Source organism: Hemitrygon akajei, chromosome 16, assembly GCF_048418815.1.
Source record: "Hemitrygon akajei chromosome 16, sHemAka1.3, whole genome shotgun sequence".
Lineage (NCBI taxonomy): Eukaryota > Metazoa > Chordata > Chondrichthyes > Myliobatiformes > Dasyatidae > Hemitrygon > Hemitrygon akajei.
This window is the reverse complement of record NC_133139.1, coordinates 58,701,552-58,716,840: the sequence shown is the minus strand read 5'-3', so window position 1 is coordinate 58,716,840 and position 15,289 is coordinate 58,701,552. Positions and strand designations below refer to the sequence as shown.

Here is a 15,289-nt window from a genome sequence, read left to right as displayed (position 1 = left end):
GCAAACTTGGAGATGCTACATTTAATTCCCTCCTCTAAATCATTAATATATATTGTAAACAACTGGGGTCCCAGCACTGAGCCTTGCAGTACCCCACTAGTCACTGCCTGCCATTCTGAAAAGGTCCCGTTTATTCCCACTCTTAGCTTCCTGTCTGCCAACCAATTCTCTATCTACATCAATACCATACCCCCAATACCATGTGCTTTAAGTTTGCACACTAATCTCCTGTGTGGGACCTTGTCAAAAGCCTTTTGAAAATCTAAATATACCACATCCACTGGCTCTCCCCTATCCACTCTACTAGTTACATCCTCAAAAAATTCTGTAAGATTCGTCAGACATGATTTTCCTTTCACAAATCCATGCTGACTTTGTCCGATGATTTCACCGCTTTCCAAATGTGCTGTTACCACATCTTTGATAACTGACTCTAGCATTTTCCCCACCACCGATGTCAGACTAACCGGTCTATAATTTCCCGGTTTCTCTCTCCCTCCTTTCTTAAAAAGTGAGGTTACATTAGCCACCCTCCAATCCTCAGGAACTAATCCAGAATCTAAAGAGTTTTGAAAAATTATCACTAATGCATCCACTATTTCTTGGGCTACTTCCTTAAGAAAGTAAGGATGCAAACCATCCGGCCCTGGGGATTTATCTGCCTTTAATCCCTTCAATTTACCCAACACCACTTCCCTACTAACATGTATTTCCCTCAGTTCTTCCATCTCACTAGACCCTCGGTCCCCTACTATTTCCGGAAGATTATTTATGTCCTCCTTAGTGAAGACAGAACCAAAGTAGTTATTCAATTGCTCTGCCATATCCTTGTTCCCCATGATCAATTCACCTGTTTCTGACTGTAAGGGACCTACATTTGTCTTGACCAATCTTTTTCTTTTCACATAACATCCTTCTCACATACTTCAATACAGACAAGGATTTATTTAAGACTGCTCCTTATCCTGTAGTCCCACATCACCACAAGGAAATCTACTGTACCTTTTTCCTCAATATACTTATTGAATCTGCTTGCTGTCTCTCTTAATAGTTTAAATGAGAATGCAGGTGGCATGATAATCACACATGACACCAGATTCAGTAGTATAGTAGTGGATCATGATGAAAGATGCCTAAAGTTACAACAGGATATTGATCTCCTGGGAAAGTGGGCAAATTAATGGCAGATAGAGTTTAACTCAGACAAGTAATGCATTCATACATGGTCAGACTACATTCAGAGTATTATGAGCCGTTTTGGCCCCATATTCAATAAAGGATGAGCTGGCATTAGACAGCGTCTAGACAAGGTTCATGAGAATGATCCCTGGAATGAAAGGCTGAGGAGCACCAAATGGCTCTGGGCTGTACTTGCTGGAGTTCAGGATCTCATCGAAAACAATCAAATTTTGAAAGGCCTCGATAGTGTGGACATGGAGAGGTTGTTTCCAATCGAGGGAGAGTCTAGGACCAGAGAGCACAGCTTCAGAGTACAAGGACGTCCCTTTAGATCAGAGATGAGGAGGAATTTCGTTAGCCAGAGGGTGATGAATCAATGGAATTCATTGCCACAGACGGCTGTGGAGGCCAAGTCGTTGGGTATATTTAAAGCAGAGATTGATAGGTTCTTGATCAGTAAGGGTGTCAAAGGTTACAGGAAGGTGGCAGGATAGAATGACACAATAGACTTGCTGGGCCAAATGCTGCTCCTATGTCTTATGGTCTTGTTCTGGGGAACGAAACAAAGACAGGACTTAAGACATTGAATGGGAGGGAGCTAGGAATTGTTGTTGAGCAGAGAGAATTGGGTGTACACACTCATGGTCACCTAAAAATGGGAATACAAGTAAATAGGGTGGAGGAGGAAGTGTTTGGCACTGCATTTTATTGTCACCTTGCAGTTGTACAAAATGTTGATTAGGTCACACTTGGAATATTGTGTACAGTTCTGATTGCCACATGACAGGAAGGAAGTAATTAAACTAGAGATGTGGAGAAAAGATTCACAAAGATGATGCCTAGATTGAGGGGCTTGAATTATCAGGAGAGATCGGATAGGTTGGGTCAGTTTTCCCTCGAGTACTGGAGGGTGAGAGGTGACATTGCAGTGGTACATAAAACAGGCATAAATACTGGAGAAGGTCAGAATCTTTCTCCCACATTAAGGGTGCGGAAAACCTGAGAGCATAGGTTTAAGGTGAAAGGAAATCAGGGGGTTACCTTAGTGTAGCAGCTAGCCAAATTGTATTACAGTGCCAGCAATCACTGTTGGGGTTCAATTCTCAGTGCAACCATGTGGGTTTCCTCCCACATTCCAAACATATACAGGTTGGTTAGAAGTTGTTGGCATGCTACTGAAAGCAAGGTGACATTTTCAGGCAGTCCCTAGAACAATCCTTGCTGATTTCATTCGATGCAAATGATGCATTTCACTGTGTGTTTTGATGTTTCAAGGCATATGAGAAAAATAAAGCTAATCTAATGTTTCACACAAAGAGTCGTTGATATCTGGAATGAGCTGCCAAGGGAGTTGGTGGAAGGAATTGGTGTAACAACATAAAAGAGGCACCAGGATAGGGACCTGAATGAACAGGGCATAGAGTGATGAGGAATTAATGCAGGCAAGTGGGTTTAATGTAGATAGACATGATGGTCAGCACAGATGATGGGCAGAAGGGTCTGTTTCTACGTCATGTGATTCTATACCTAGAAAATAGTTACTGGGGGCTGGAGTTGTTTTGGTGAGACAGAGGCTGAGGAGAGAATTAATGAGGAACATAAATCAATGAGCAGAACAGACAGAGAGAGCAGGAAGGATATAAATTCCTTGGCAAAGAGAACATAGAATGGCATGGTAGTGTAATGGTTAGTGCAATCACTTTACAGCGCCAGCTATCACCAATGGAGGATTCAATTCCCACTGCTGTCTGTAAGGAGCTTGTACATCTCCCCATGATCGCGTGGGTTTCCTCCATGTGCTCTGGTTTCCTCCCACATTCCAAAGACGGACGAGTGACGGTTCATAAGTTGTCAACATGCTACTTGGCGACACTTGTGGGCAGCCTCCAGCACAATCTTTGCTGATATGATTTGCCACAAGCAGCACATTTCACTACAAAATAAACACAAGAGATTGCTCCAATGCTGGAAATCCAGAGTAAAACGCACAAAATGCTGGAAGTCAGGAGGTCAGGCAGCATCTATGAAGAGAAATAAACAGTCGACGTTTCAGGCCAAGTTCTGATGAAGAGACTCAGCTCAAAGCGTCAACTGTTTAATCTTTTCTATATATTTCACTATATGTTTCATTAGATTTAAAGAATGAGGACAAGGATTAGAGGGAAGGTGAGAAGATGGAAGAGGCAGAAACCATCTCCACGCTTAACATGGCTGGATGAGCACTCCAACCACTGACCCCCAGCCTGAGCTGTCAGCCAAGATTACACTTCACCTCTTTATCGATCAGCACAGATGCAGGCTGAATGGCTTCCTCCATAAGGCAAGTGCTGAGGACAGCCCTTTGCCACACCAAAAGTCCCTCACCTTAGACCAGCGGCTCTCTTTGCTGAGGAGGTCTGCGTAGAAGTAAGCCATCTTCCACAGCCGCTTGTAAGTGAAGCACCACATCAGCTCCCAGTAACACATGTGGTGGAACTGCTTCCACACCTGCTGCGCAGCACATCCCTCCTCGAACCTCTGGATTGCCTGTGTGGAACACCACAAAACTCACCTTACCACAGAGCTCCCTCCAACAGAACAAAACCACAGGTCCAACTGCACTTGTGGTACCCTGTACAATTGGACAGCATGCTAGCACAACGCTATTACAGCACCTGCGACCCAGGTTCAATTTCCACCACTGACTGTAAGGAGTCTGCACGCTCTCCCAGTGGATTTCCTCTGGTTGCTCCAGTATTCTTCCACAATCCAAAGATGTATGGGTTAGTAGGTTAATTGGTCACTTGGATGTGATTGGGCAGCATGGGTTCATTGGGTCAGAGGGTCTGTTACCGTGCAGTAGCACTAAATAAAATAAATAAATAAATTTTGGTTGCCCCAATATTGGAAGGTGGAGGCTTTGGAGGGGATGCAGAGGAGGTTCACAAGGATGCTGCCTGGATTGGAGAGTACGACCTACAAGGAAAGTTTGGACAAGCTTTGGGTGTTCTCCCTAGAGAACTGGAGGCTCAGGGGAAACCTGATCAAACTATCTGAAATTACAAAAGGCATAGATAGTCAGGCAGAATCTTTTCCCAGCGTTGAGAATCAAATACTATACGACATGCATTTAACATGAAAGGGGGTAGGTTTAAAGAAGATCTGTGGGGCAAGTTACTTGCAGAGAGTGGCGGGTGCTGGAATGTGCTGCCAAGGCTGGTGACAGAGGTGTTTGAAGCTCTTAAACAGATACATGAATGAGCAGGGAATGGAGGAATAGGATTCATCTGCAGGCAGAAGAGAAGACATAGATAGGGGAAGTCTCCCATGATCCCTGAACTCTTCCAATCCAGGCCTATCCTTGCTCTCCATGCCTTTAGTTGTCAAGGACATAACTTTTGTTTTTATAATCCTTCCCTGAAGCATCTTCTCCACAGAAAAGGCATTACATAAATCCATGTTGCTGCTAACTGATCTGCAGAAACCATTCTGCCATTATTGAGAGAAGTCAACAAGATAATTGGGGCTGTTAATGCACAACATACACCCTTCCCCTGCTGTTGAAACTATCCACTGGGGGTCCAGTAGTTCTCGCTGGAATTTTGAAGGATGAGGGGGGATCTCAATTAAACCTATCGAATATTGAAAGATCTGGAAAGATTGGATGTGGTGAGGATGTTTACAATAGTGTGCAAGTCTAGGGCCAGAAGGCACAACCTCAGAATACAAGGACACCTCTTTAGAAGAGAGACGAGGAGAAATTTCTTTCACCAGAGGATGGTGAAACTGTGGAATTCATTGCTACAGATGGCTGTGGAGGCCAAGGCATCGAGTATATTTAAAACAAAGATTGATAGTCTCCTGCTTAATAAGGGTGTCAAAGGTTACGAAGAGAAGGTCATGATAATGGGATTAAGAGGGATAACAAATCATCCATGGTGGACTATGATGGAGCAGACTCAATGGACCAAATATCCTAATTCTGCTCCTATGTCTTATAATGTTAGAGAACGATCCCACAACCAATGACTGGATAACTATTCCATATTGCTCCCAATCAACACAACACAAACACACAGTAAAGGTTCTGACCTTATTGAGATTTCCCTGGATTTCTTCTATTCTTCCCGAAAAGAACAGGAATATTGCACTCTGCAGGAGAGAAAAATAGCACAACATGATCTCATTGTCTCTGAGCGTGGTGAGGTGGTGAGGTACAGTGGTAGAACAGCTGGGAAAGGGGAAAACGGGAAACAAGAGGAAGCAGGAAAAGGAGAACTGGGGTTCAAGCATCCAGACTTTGACTGATGGTTATCTGTGAAAAGTTTGTACATTCTCCCTGCCACTTCACGGTCCATTTTCCTCCCACGTCCAAAAGCCCCTTTTTGTTCAGGCTTTCATTTTGAAATACAGTCTTGCCAACTTTAATTATGAAATTCAGTTGGATCACGTCAGGGAGGCAGCCAATTAGTTTTTCCACTCAGACTAAACTACAAATACATAATCCTGTGCTGTCCTTGTTTCATTTTCGCTACTGAAATAATCATCTTTTTACTTACTCAATTGTATGTGTGATTGCTGCCTAAATGAAGAAGCCAGGATACAGCTTGGATGCTATATCCTGACTCGCGTGTTTAGTCAAGCGGAGTCTGGTGTACTGCTGAATTGCATACTTTCTACTTCACACTCAAGGGGCGTCATACACCCTTAGTGCTCAAAGTTCAAAGCAAATTTATTATCAATGTATTCAAACCTTATACAATGTTAAGATTAATTTGGAAGATGAAATGGCCACTGAGTAGATTACCCTGAGTGTAAATGATGTTCAAAGAAACGGGGGAATTGATGAGAGAGAATAGGTTAGAGAGAAATAAATGAGGAAGTGGTCCCATGAGCTGTCTTAGACTAAAAGGGCTGAAAGGCCTCTTTCTAGCTCTGAAACAATGGCAATCATCTTAAATCTGGCTCTGCAGCTCACCAGCACAGTTTCTCCCCATTTTCACTCATTTGCTAGTCACATGACACTGAAATCACAGTCCTTCGTCGACAAACTGAGTGTGGACAAAATGCATCAGTGATTCCACTCACAGTTAACAAAGGATCTTGTCATTTGCAGCTCGGAGGTGGAAGGGAGTTTGTGTATTACACACAGATCTGTGATCCTGCCTGCGATTTACTGGTGGTTATGATGGGAAATGGGTGTTACTACATTAGTCAGACTGCCCCTCAGCAGATCACCAGAGGGAATATGGTTCATTCAACTCACAGAAGGTGAGAGATGCAAACATCCCAAACTCATCTAAACAAAGCTGAAAATGCTGTAAACACTTAGTAGGTCAGGCAGTGTCTATGGAGAAACAGGGCTAACATTTCTGTATGAAATCCCTGTGTTGGGATCATTAGATTCTTCATTCTGGCAAAAGTTGAGAGTTGAAACATCGACCATTTCTCTCTCCACAGACACTTGCTAAGTGTTTCCAACATTGTCGACTTCAGATTTCAAACACCTGTAGTTTTGGTGATTTTGATTCCCAAATTTATTCATTTGTAGTGTCCATTGTGGAGGCTTTGGAGGATGCAGAGGTTTACCAGGGCATTAGCCTCCCCACCATCAAGGACATCTTCAAAAGGTGATGCCTCAGAAGGTGGCATCTATCATGAAGGATCCTCACTATCCAGAACATGCCCTTTTCTCAATATTACCATCAGGGAGAAGGTACAGGAGCCTGAAGATGTACACACAATATTTTAGGAACAGCTTCTTACCCTCTGCTATCAGATTTCTAAACAGTCCATGAACTCATCGACACTAACTCACTGTTTTGCCCTCATCAGGGGATCAGAGGTGGAGAGGGTCAGCAACTTTAAATTCCTCAGTGTTAACATTTACGGGGATATGTCCATGGTCCAACATGTAACTGCCGTCATGAAGAAAGCATGGCAGTGCCTCTACTTCCTTAGAAGCTTACAAAGATTTAGCATGTCATCTAAAACTTCGACTAACTCCTATAGATGTGTCATGGAGAGTAGATTGACTTGCTGCATCATGACCTGCTATGGAAACACTGATGCCCTTGAACGGGAAAACTATAAAAAGTAGCAGATACAGCCCAGTCCATCATGGGTAAGGCTCTCCCCACCAATGAGCACATCTGCATTAAGTACTACCACAAAAAAGCAATATCCATCAGCAAAGACCCCTACCATCCAGGCCATGCTTCCTTCTCACTACTGCCATCGAGGAGTTGGTACAGTAGCCTCAGGAGCCACACCACCATGTTCAGGAACAGTTATTACCCCTCAGCCATCAGGGGATAACTACACTCAATTTCACTCACCCCATCACTGAACTAGGGACTCACTTTCAAGGACTTCCATCTCTTGTTCTCAATATTTATTGATTATTTACTCATTATTTTTTTCTTTCTTTTTGTATTTGCTGTTTTTTGTCTTTTACAGACTGGTTGTCTGTCCATACCGCTCGGTGCGGTCCTTCATCAATTCTAGCGTTTTCCTCGTATCTACTATGAATGCCCACAAGAAAATGTATCTCAGGATTGTATATGGTGACATACATGGACTTTGATAATAGATTTACTTTGAACTTTTTTTGCACTATATATTTATATATTACTATTGTAATTTATAGTAATGATTATTTACTGCATTGTGTTGCTGCCACAAAACAACAAATTTCGTGACATAAGTTAGTGATAATAAACCTGACTCTGATGCTGTCTGGATTAGAAGACATGAGCTATCAGTTGAGGTTTGACAAACTTGGGATATTTTCTCTCAAAAATACACTCAAAAACTTCTATAGATGTATCGTGGAGAGCATTCTGACAGGCTGCATCACTGGCTGGTATGGAGGGGCTACTGCACAGGACCGAAAGAAGCTGCAGAAGGTTGTAAATCCAGTCAGCTCTATCTTGGGCATGAGCCTACAAAGTACCCAGGACATCTTTAGGGAGTGGGTCTCAGAAAGGCATCGTCCATTATTAAGGACCTCCAGCACCCAAGGCGTGCTCTTTTCTCACTGTTGCCATCAGGTAGGAGATACAGAAGCCTGAAGGCACACACTCAGCGATTCAGGAACAGTTTCTTCCCCTCTGCCATCCAATTCCTGAATGGACTTTGAGGCTTTGGACACTACCTCACTTTTTTAATATGCAGTATTTCTGTTTTTGCACATTTTTAATCATCTATTCAATATGTGTAATTTACTTATTTATTATGTTTTATTTTATTTATTATTACTATTTTTCTCTGTCTCTGCTAGATTATGTGTTGCATTGAACTGCTGCTGCTAAGTTACCAAATTTCACGTCACATGCCGGTGATAGTAAACCTGATTCTGATTCTGCAGTAGCCGAGGCTGAGGGGAGATCTGATAGAGGTTTGTAAGATTATGAGACTCACAGATTAGACAGCCTGTATCTTTCCCCCCCCCCCAAGGATCAAAATGTCTAAAACCTGACGGAACGCATTTAAGATGAGTGGGAAAATTCAATGGCGATGTTTGAGCTAAGTTTTTTTTTACAAAATGGTGGGTGCCTGGAGTGTGCCTCGAGGAGTGGTAGTAGAGGCAAATAAGGCAGAGGTGTTCAAAAGGCTCTTATGTAGATAGGATGTGCAGAGAATGAAAGGAATACGGGTTTTGCGTAGGAAAAATGGATTAATTTACTTGGGCATCCCTGGTGCCAGGGTCCAGAATGTTTCTGATCACGTCCAAGATATCCTGAAGTGGGAGGGTGAGGAGTCAGAGGTCATGGTACATATAGGTACCAATGACATAGATAGGAAAAGGTAAGAGGTCCTGAAAGGAGAATATAGGGAGTTAAGAAGGCAGTTGAGAAGAAGGACTGCAAAGGTGGAATGAGGTGGAGGATAAATGCGTGGCTGAGGGATTGGAGCGGGGGGAGGGATTCAAGTTTCTGGATCATTGGGACCTCTTTTGGGGCAGGTGTGACCTGTACAAAAAGGACAGGTTGCACTTGAATCCGAGGGGGACCAATATCCTGGTGGGGAGATTTGCTAAGGCTACTGGGGAGAGTTTAAACTAGAATGGTTCAGGGGTGGGAATCAAATTGAAGAGACTAGGAGAAAGGAGGTTAGTTCACAAATAGAGAAAGCTAGTAGACAGTGTGAGAGGGAGGATAGGCAGGCAATAGAGAAGGGGAGTGCTCAGACCGAAGATGTAGGGGAGAAGGAAGAAAAAGAAGATAGTAAAGTTGTTTGCACCATTAGGGATAAACAGAGAGTAAGAGGTGGAGAATTTCTTAAATGCATCTATTTTAATGCTAGGAGCATTGTAAGAAAGGTGGATGAGCTTAGAGCATGGATTGATACCTGGAAATATGATGATGTAGCTATTAGTGAAACATAGTTGCAGGAGGGGTGTGATTGGCAACTAAATATCCCTGGATTTCGTTGCTTTAGGTGTGATAGAATCAGAGGGACAAGAGGGGGAGGTGTTGCATTGCTTGTCAGAGAAAATATTACAGCGGTGTTTTGGCAGGATAGATTAGAGGGCTCGTCAAGGGAGGCTATTCAGGTGGAATTGAGGAATGGGAAAGGTGTAGTAACAATTATAGGGGTGTATTATAGACCACCTAATGGGGAGCAAGAATTGGAGGAGCAAATTTGTAAGGAGATAGCAGATATTTGTAGTAAGCACAAGGTTGTGATTGTGGGAGATTTTAATTTTCCACACATAGACTGGGAAGCCCATTCCGTAAAAGGGATGGATGGTTTGGAGTTTGTAAAATATGTGCAGGATAGTTTTTTGCAGCAATACATAGAGGTACCAATTAGAGAAGGGGCAGTGAAGGGACAGAAGAGGCATTCCTGTTAGGGAATGAGATAGGTCAGGTGACAGAGGTATGTGTTGGGGAGCACTTCAGGTCCAGTGATCACAATGCCATTAGTTTCAATCTAATTATGGAGAAGGATAGGACTGGATCCAGGGTTGAGATTTTTGATTGGAGAAAGGCTAACTTTGAGGAGATGCGAAAGGATTTAGGAGGAGTGGATTGGGACAATTTGTTTTATGGGAAGGATGTAATAGAGAAATGGAGGTCATTTAAAGGTGAAATTTTGAGGGTATAGATAGATAGATACTTTATTCATCCCCATGGGGAAATTCAACTTTTTTTCCAATGTCCCATACACTTGTTGTAGCAAAACTAATTACATACAATACTTAACTCAGTAAAAAATATGATATGCATCTAAATCACTATCTCAAAAAGCATTAATAATAGCTTTTAAAAAGTTCTTAAGTCCTGGCGGTTGAATTGTAAAGCCTAATGGCATTGGGGAGTATTGACCTCTTCATCCTGTCTGAGGAGCATTGCATCGATAGTAACCTGTCGCTGAAACTGCTTCTCTGTCTCTGGATGGTGCTATGTAGAGAATGTTCAGAGTTTTCCATAATTGACCGTAGCCTACTCAGCGCCCTTCGCTCAGCTACCAATGTTAAACTCTCCAGTACTTTGCCCACGACAGAGCCCGCCTTTCTTACCAGCTTATTAAGACGTGAGGCGTCCCTCTTCTTAATGCTTCCTCCCCAACACGCCACTACAAAGAAGAGGGCGCTCTCCACAGCTGACCTATAGAACATCTTCAGCATCTCACTACAGACATTGAATGACGCCAACCTTCTAAGGAAGTACAGTCGCCTCTGTGCCTTCCTGCACAAGGCATCTGTGTTGGCAGAATCTTTATGTTTCAGTTAGGTCGAAAGGAAAGGTTAAAAGTTTGAGAGAGCCATGGTTTTCAAGGGATATTGGAAACTTGGTTCAGAAAAAGAGAGGTCTACGATAAATATAGGCAGCATGGAGTAAATGAGGAGCTCGAGGAATATAAAGAATGTAAAAAGAATCTTAAGAAAGAAATTAGAAAACCTAAAAGATATGAGGTTGTTTTGGCAAGTAAGGTGAAAATAAATCCAAAGGGTTTCTACAGTTATATTAATAGCAAAAGTATAGTGAGGGATAAAATTGGTCCCTTAGAGAATCAGAGTGGACAGTTATGTGTGGAGCCAAAAGAGATGGGGGAGATTTTGAACAATTTCTTTTCTTCGGTATTCACTAAGGAGAAGGATATTGAATTGTGTAAGGTAAGGGAAACAAGTAGGGTAGTTATGGAAACTCTGATGATTAAGGAAGAGGAAGTACTGGTGCTTTTAAAGAATATAAAAGTGGATAAGTCTCCGGACCCTGACAGGATGTTCCCTAGGACCTTGAGGGAAGTTAGTGCAGAAATAGCAGGGGCTCTAACAGAAATATTTCAAACGTCATTAGAAACGGGGATGGTGCCGGAGGATTGGCATATTGCTCATGTGGTTCCATTGTTTAAAAAGGGTTCTAAGAGTAAACCTAGCAATTATCAGCCTGTAAGTTTGACGTCAGTGGTGGGTAAATTAATGGAAAGTATTCTTAGAGACAGTATATATAATTATCTGGATAGACAGGATTAGGAACAGTCAACGTGGATTTGTGCGTGGAAAGTCATGTTTTACAAATCTTATTGAATTTTTTGAAGAGGTTGCTGGGAAAGTTGACGAGGGTAAAGCAGTGGATGTTGTCTGTATGGACTTCAGTAAGGCCTTTGACAAGGTTCCACACAGAAGGTTAGTTAGGAAGGTTCAATCGTTAGGAACTAATATTGAAGTAGTAAAATGGATTCAAGAGTGGCTGGATGGAAGATGCCAGAGAGTATTGGTGGATAACTGTTTGTCAGGTTGGAGGCCGGTGACTAGTGGTGTGCCTCAGGGATCTGTATTGGGTCCAATGTTGTTTGTCATATACATTAATGATCTGGATGATGGGGTGGTAAATTGGATTAGTAAGTATGCAGATGATACTAAGATAGGTGGCGTTGTGGATAATGAAGTAGGTTTTCAAAGCTTGCAGAGAGATTTAGGCCAATTAGAAGAGTGGGCTGAAAGATGGCAGATGGAGTTTAATGCTGATAAGTTTGAGGTGCTACATTTTGGTAGGAATAATCAAAATAGGACATACATGGTAAATGGTAGGGCATTGAGGAATGCAGTAGAACATTTTGATCTAGGAATAACGGTGCATAGTTCCCTGAAGATGGAATCTCATGTGGATAGGGTGGTGAAGAAAGCTTTTGGTATGCTGGCCTTTATAAATCAGAGCATTAAGTATAGGAGTTGGGATGTAATGTTAAAATTGTACAAGGCATTGGTGAAGCCAAATTTGGAGTATTGTGTACAGTTCGGGTCACTGAATTATAGGAAAGATGTCAACAAAATAGAGAGAGTACAGAGGAGATTTACTAGAATGTTACCTGGGTTTCAGCACCTAAGTTACAGAGAAAGGTTGAACAAGTTAGGTCTTTATTCTTTGGAGCGTAGAAGGTTGAGGGGGGACTTGATAGAGGTATTTAAAATTATGAGGGGGATAGGTAGAGTTGACGTGGCTAGGCTTTTTCCATTGAGAGTAGGGGAGATTCAAACAAGAGGACGAGTTGAGATTTAGGGGGTAAAAGTTTAGGGGTAACACGAGGGGGAACTTCTTTACTCAGAGAGTGGTAGCTGTGTGGAACGAGCTTCCAGTAGAAGTGGTAGAGGCAGGTTCGATATTGTCATTTAAAGTAAAATTGGATTGGTATATGGACAGGAAAGGAATGGAGGGTTATGGGCTGAGTACAGGTCGGTGGGACTAGGTGAGAGTAAGCATTCGGCATGGACTAGAAGGGCCGAGATAGCCTGTTTCCGTGCTGTAATTGTTATATGGTTATATCTGATTACTAATTGAATTAGTTCAACATAACATTGTGGGCTGAAAAATCCGTCCCTGTACTATACATTTCTCTTGTCTCTGGAGAAGAAAAGCTGATCCCACACCACCAGTTATTACCCTATAACCACCAGTGTGGATAACTTCACTCACCTCAACTCTGAACAGACTATGAAATCTACAGACTCACTTTCAAGGACTCTACAACTGATGTTCTCAGTATTATTGACTCATTTTATTTGCATAATTTGTCTTTTTTTTTCATTGGTGGTTTATCAGTCTTTGTTTATGCAGAGATTTTTTCCCATAAATTCTATTCTATTTCTTTATTTCCTAATAGATACCTGCAAGAAAATGAAGTTCACTGTAGTATACAGTAACATATACGTACTTTGATAATAAATTTACTTTGACTTTGGATAGTCCCTGTGAATGATTAAAAAGCACAAGGTGAGGCTCCCACCTTAGGGTATCGTGTGAGATAAGGTTGAAGTAGAACCACTGCATCTGTGACATCGTCCTCACCCGTTCCTGTACCAAGATAAAACAAAATGAGTTGGCACAGGATTTCAGACCCTGGCTGCTCGGTGGATCTGCCGATCCAGGAGAAAAGCACTCGAATGCACCCTCCTACTTCCGGGGAAGTTCCACAGGGGAAGTGCAGCCATGGAGAGATGGAACAAACAAACAGGCCCTTCAGCCCACTGAGTCCATGCCTCCCATCAACCACCTATTATATTTTGACATTCTCATCAATTCCCTCTAAATCCTCCCACTGATGCTTACATGTGAAGTATATTTACATGTAAATTGCACTCCATGTAAATGCAGTCATACTTACATAAACAGTACATCACTACTTTGCTCTATTTATGCACTATCTTATATATCTATCATAACTTAGCAGTACAACAAAACTACAAATTTGTTAGTGATAATAAACCTGGGTCTGATTTTGAATTTGTGGCAGCCAGTTACCTTACCAACCCACACAACTCTGGGATGTGGGATGAAACTGCAGCACTCAAGGGAAACCCATTGGGTAACTGGGAGAACGTGTAGACTTCATACAGACAGCACCCAAAGTCAGGGTCAAACCCAGGTCTTTACTGGGTTTACCCAGTACTGGGTTTGTGTGATTGTGGCTTTACTGGCCTTGCCTCTGTGTTGCCCAGCATCGGCCACTGAGTGGCTAAGGAAATTCCTCCTCATCTCTGTTCTAGAAGGACATCCTTCTTTTCAGAGACGGTGCCCTCTGGTCCCAGACTCTCCCACTACAGGAAACGTCCTCACCATGTCCACTCTTTCTAGGTCTTTCAATATTTGATAGGTTTCAATGAGATTCTCCCTCATACTTCTAAACTCCAGCAAGTAAAACCCAGGGCCATCGAACGCTCCTCATATACTAACCCTTTTATTCCCAGGATCATTTTCATAAAACTTCTCTGGACCCTCCCTAATGCCAGCAGATCCTTTCTTGGATATGGTGCCTAAATCTGCTCACGATACTTCAAATGAGGAATGCCTTATAAAAGCTCATCACTATATCCTTTTGTTTATATTCTAGTTCTCTCAAAATGAATGTTAACATTTCATTTGCCATCCTTGCTACCATCTCAACCTGCAAACTCTTGCAGAAACCTGGCTTCAGGAGAACATCCACCACTCTGGGACATGGGCTATTTTTTTAAATTTCTTTTGAAACTGTAATTTTTTTCTGCTATCATAATTATACGTATGTGCTACATGTGCTGTGTATGGCTGTTGTTTCCACGTTTTGTACCTTGAACCCAGAGGAACAGTTTTGCTTGGATGTATTCATGTGTACAATTAAACTTGAACTTACCCTTAGAGAATCCTGCATGAGGCCTCCCAAGTCCCTTTGCACCTCTGATTTCTGAATTTGCTCCCTGTTTAGAAAATAGTCTATACCTTCATTCCTTCTACTAAAGTGCATGACCATATACTTCCCCATACTGTATTCAATCTGCCATTTTTTTTTGCCTAATCTCCTCATCTAAGTCCTTCTGCAGACTCCGTTTCCTCAAAATATCTGCCCCTCCACCTATTCTTGTATCATTCACATCACTGGCAATGGAATCTTACTGTGCACTAACCACCAACTACCTGCCCAATATAACTACACCGACCAGACTGGAACCGGACATGCCTTCTTCTCACTACTACCATCAGGAAGGAGGTTCAGGAGCCTGAAGGCACACTCAACATTTTAGAAACAACTTCATCCCATCCGCCATCAGATTTCTGAACGGTCCACAAATCCATCAACATAACTTCACTATTATGCTCTATTTTCCATTACCAATCTATATGTATCTTATAATTTAGAGTATATATTA

General features: G+C 42.2%; 1 protein-coding gene across 3 annotated transcripts in view; it reads right to left on the bottom strand.

Annotated features, from left to right (window-relative positions):
• LOC140740092 (tetratricopeptide repeat protein 39A) overlaps positions 1-15,289 on the bottom strand; it is a 110,417-nt gene that overhangs the window by 24,289 nt on the left and 70,839 nt on the right. For all 3 annotated transcript variants that reach the window (XM_073068969.1, XM_073068970.1, XM_073068971.1), the window contains exons 10-12: positions 13,393-13,460; positions 5,251-5,310; positions 3,544-3,705 (exon numbers count right to left, since the gene is read on the bottom strand). In XM_073068969.1, coding sequence (XP_072925070.1) covers positions 3,544-3,705; positions 5,251-5,310; positions 13,393-13,460 — 290 coding nt within the window. The remainder of the gene's footprint in view (positions 1-3,543; positions 3,706-5,250; positions 5,311-13,392; positions 13,461-15,289) is intronic.